The sequence below is a fragment of the Sinocyclocheilus anshuiensis genome, unplaced genomic scaffold (assembly GCF_001515605.1).
Source record: "Sinocyclocheilus anshuiensis isolate Anshui unplaced genomic scaffold, SAMN03320099.WGS_v1.1 scaffold2090, whole genome shotgun sequence".
NCBI lineage: Eukaryota > Metazoa > Chordata > Actinopteri > Cypriniformes > Cyprinidae > Sinocyclocheilus > Sinocyclocheilus anshuiensis.
The window spans coordinates 758285-761904 of record NW_015560626.1 but is presented as its reverse complement, the minus strand read 5'-3'; the positions used below and the strand labels follow the sequence as shown (position 1 = coordinate 761904).

Here is a 3620-nt window from a genome sequence, read left to right as displayed (position 1 = left end):
CCCCTGTTTATGGCGCTATTTCAAAAATTGTCCTATATGTTCTGTCAAAGACAGAACGAAATGGCACTAATGATTGGGGGTGGAGATGAGGTAGCGCGAAAAAAACGTAGCGTTGTGTTGTTGATGCGCAGCATAGAGCCTTGGGGACAATTTTTTCCACGACATTCTAATTTATTGAGATACACCTGTAAGTGAAATGTTAAGTACTGTAAGGTCTTTCATGACACTACATATTCTGGCATGTGAATTTGATAGATGCTTGATATAAAATAAATGGTGCTTTAAAAAGTCCTTGAAAGTCCTTGAATCTGGTGTTCATGAAAGAGTGGGAACACTGTGTTTGTGTGTTTAGTTGTTTTTCCCCATTCCTTTCATCAGGTTCTCATCATTGGTGGAGGAGACGGTGGTGTCCTGAGGGAGGTTGTCAAGCATCCGCTGGTAGAGTCTGTTGTTCAGTGTGAAATTGATGAGGTTTGTATCCAGTTAAACCTGAATGTATGCTTCTATTCAAAAGATTTTGGTTGGTAAGATTAGTTAAAGTTAATACTTTTATTCAACAAGGATTAAATTGATCAAAAATGGCAGTAAAGACATTTATAATGTTAAAAAAGATTTGTATTTCAAATAAGATGTTGATGAACTTTCTATTCATCAAAGAATTCTAGAATGTGTCACTGTTTCCACAAACATTTTAAGAAGCACAACTATTTTCAACATTGATAATAAGAAAAGTTTCTCGAGCATTAAATCAGTATATTAAAAATGATTTATGATAGATCATGTGACACTGAAGACTGGAGTAAAAATGCAGCTTTTTTAAATTTAAGTATAATTTATATTTAATTTATATAATATTTTGAATATAATAATTTAAATATATTTTCAATATAATACTAAACAGGAAACCGTTATTTTAAATTGTAATAATATTTCGCAATATTGTTGTTTTTACTGTATTTTTGATCAGATAAATGCAGCCTCGGTGAGCATTGTTCTTCTTTCACAAACATTAAAAAAATCTTACTGACCCCAAACTGGGGTTTGATTTATGAAAGGATCATGTGACACTGAAGACTGGAGTAAAGGCAGCTGAAAATTCAGCTTTGCCATCACAGGAATAAATTACATTTTAAAATATTAAAATAGAAAACAGTTACTTTTAATTAAAATAATATTTTACAATATTGCTGGTTTTACTGCATTATTATTTTTTTTATCAAATAAGCCTTTGTGAGTATAAGAGACTTCTAAACATTAATAAATCTTGCTTCAAAGGATGTAGTTTACCATCTACCTCTATATTTTTAAAACCTTCTTAAGACTCATTTGTTTTCTCTGATGGTTCTGTGCTGCAGTGTCTTTTTCTCCTTTTTGTTTCAGTTTTTAATTTGAACTTTTTTTAAACAATTGTGTCAAGCCTTGTCAAGTTTAATTAATCTTTTCGTGTTAAGTCTTGATGTATGAAACATGTATGAAGGTATCAGAAACTCACTCTGGAAATAAATTTTGCAGCATATCTAAAGGTTTTGACATTTTCTTCAAATTATTTCATGCTTTACCATGCTGATTAATTTTATGGATTATGTTTTCCCACAGGATGTAATAAATGTCTCCAAAAAGTACCTCCCTGGAATGGCAAAAGGCTTCTTCAGCCCCAAACTTACTCTGCATGTAGGTGATGGCTTTGAATTTATGAAGAAGAATCAGGAAGCCTTTGATGTCATCATCACAGACTCCTCAGACCCTGTCGGTATGCAGCCCAATGTGTGGCATTGAAGTTTCTTCTTTGCATTGGTAAATAATGATGTAGCCACTGACTCCCAGACAAAACATGGTGTTCATTTCAGACTGATCTCATTTCACCCTGTCACAGGTCCGGCTGAAAGCTTGTTCAAAGAGTCTTACTATCAGCTCATGAAAACAGCTCTTTGTGAGGGAGGAATTCTCTGTTGTCAAGGTTGATATAACTGCAAATCTACAAAAAAAGCTCCAAAATGAAGAATATTAATGACACGCATTTGACAAGTTTGTAATTTTTGCTTGTAATTTCATAGGAGAGTGTCAGTGGTTGCATTTGGAGCTAATCAAAGAAATGCAGACCTTCTGTAAGACCCTCTTTCCTGTAGTAGACTATGCATACTGCACCATTCCAACATATCCAAGTGGACAAATCGGCTTCATGCTTTGCGGTAAAAATCCGGTAAGTTTTTTTCTTATTAGCATTTAATAACGCTGCTTTTATTTGAATAGATTTACGATTCCTTTTATTGCTTTTATACACGTTGTTGTTGTTGTTGTTTATACACTACAGTTCAAAAGTTTGTAATCAAGATTTTTTTGAAAAAATAATATATTATTCAGCAAGGATGCCAAATTGATCACAGTAAAGACATTTATAATATTACAAAAGATTTCTGTTTCAAATAAATGCTGTTCTTTTAAACGTTCTGTTCTTCAAATAATCCTAAAAAAAAAGTATCACGGTTTCTTCAAAAAATATTAAGCAGAACAACTGGTTTTAACGTTAATGATAATGTTTCTTGAGCAGCAGATCAGCATATTAGGATTTCTGAAGGGACATGTGACACTAAAGACTGGAGTAATGGCTGCTTCAAATACAGTTTTGCCATCACAGGAATAAATTACATTTTACAATATTTACAATAGAAAACAGTTATTTTACATTGTACTGTATTTTTGATCAAACAAGTGCAGCCTTGGTGAGCACTTGGTGAGGAAGAAGAGACATCTTTCAAAAATCTTACCAACTCCAAACTTTTGAACGAAAGTCTATTTATAAAATAATATTGATAATGATAATTTTATCATCAGTAAATACATTTTTTGTTTATTGCAGAAAACAAATTTCCGTGAGCCAGTACGAGAACTACCAAGAGAAGAGATTGAGAGCATGAACCTCAAATATTACAATCCTGAAATCCACCGCGCGGCATTCATCCTCCCAGAATTTGCCAGAAAGGTGAGACGCAGCCTATTGTTTTCCATTTTGTGCTCTTTACTTTGCATTTCTAAGGAATATTAACTGTTTACACAGGTACTAAGTGAAGTGTAAATGGCTTCATGGGTGCCGTCTTGTCAACAATCTGCCTTCTGTGAAAGCAGAACAAAACCCTCACCACAGCTGCAGTAGCTCCCACACCGCATCCCTCTCCGTCAATGGACTGCTAATGGACAAGTGCAAATGCCTTCTGTGGGGAAATTCTGTTTGTCTGTCCAGTTCCATCAGTGCTTCTGTCTTATGAGTTTTTTAATTTCCTTTTACAATTCCACTTCCCACATCAAACCTTCAGAACTGTACAAACAGACAATCATGCATGTTCTGTGACAGATTCCACAGTCTTTCTCTTACTCGTGTTGAGTATGAAAAAGAGTGCAACGTTCCACTACAACGGTCTTATTTGCCGTTAATTAAATAAGCATGCAGGTATTTTAAATGAACTGCATATCGTCTCTATAAACCCTTTCGAAGACTTGAGGTCAGTAACAATAATAGATTTGCTTTTCATGCTGTATTAAGGTTTCATATTATGGATCACTTTATCAACAGTACACTACTGTCAAACCTAAACCTATTTAGTATTGCTATTATTTCTAAAACT

At 33.9% G+C, this 3620-nt stretch overlaps 1 protein-coding gene across 1 annotated transcript in view; it reads left to right on the top strand.

Annotated features, from left to right (window-relative positions):
- The window catches only part of LOC107681959 (spermidine synthase-like), an 8225-nt gene extending 4841 nt beyond the window's left edge, over positions 1-3384 (top strand). The window contains exons 3-8 of the mRNA XM_016478333.1: positions 379-471; positions 1597-1750; positions 1874-1957; positions 2055-2200; positions 2858-2980; positions 3056-3384. Of these exons, the coding sequence (XP_016333819.1) occupies positions 379-471; positions 1597-1750; positions 1874-1957; positions 2055-2200; positions 2858-2980; positions 3056-3073 (618 nt within the window). The 3' untranslated portion in view covers positions 3074-3384. The remainder of the gene's footprint in view (positions 1-378; positions 472-1596; positions 1751-1873; positions 1958-2054; positions 2201-2857; positions 2981-3055) is intronic.
- Positions 3385-3620: the final 236 nt, after the last annotated feature.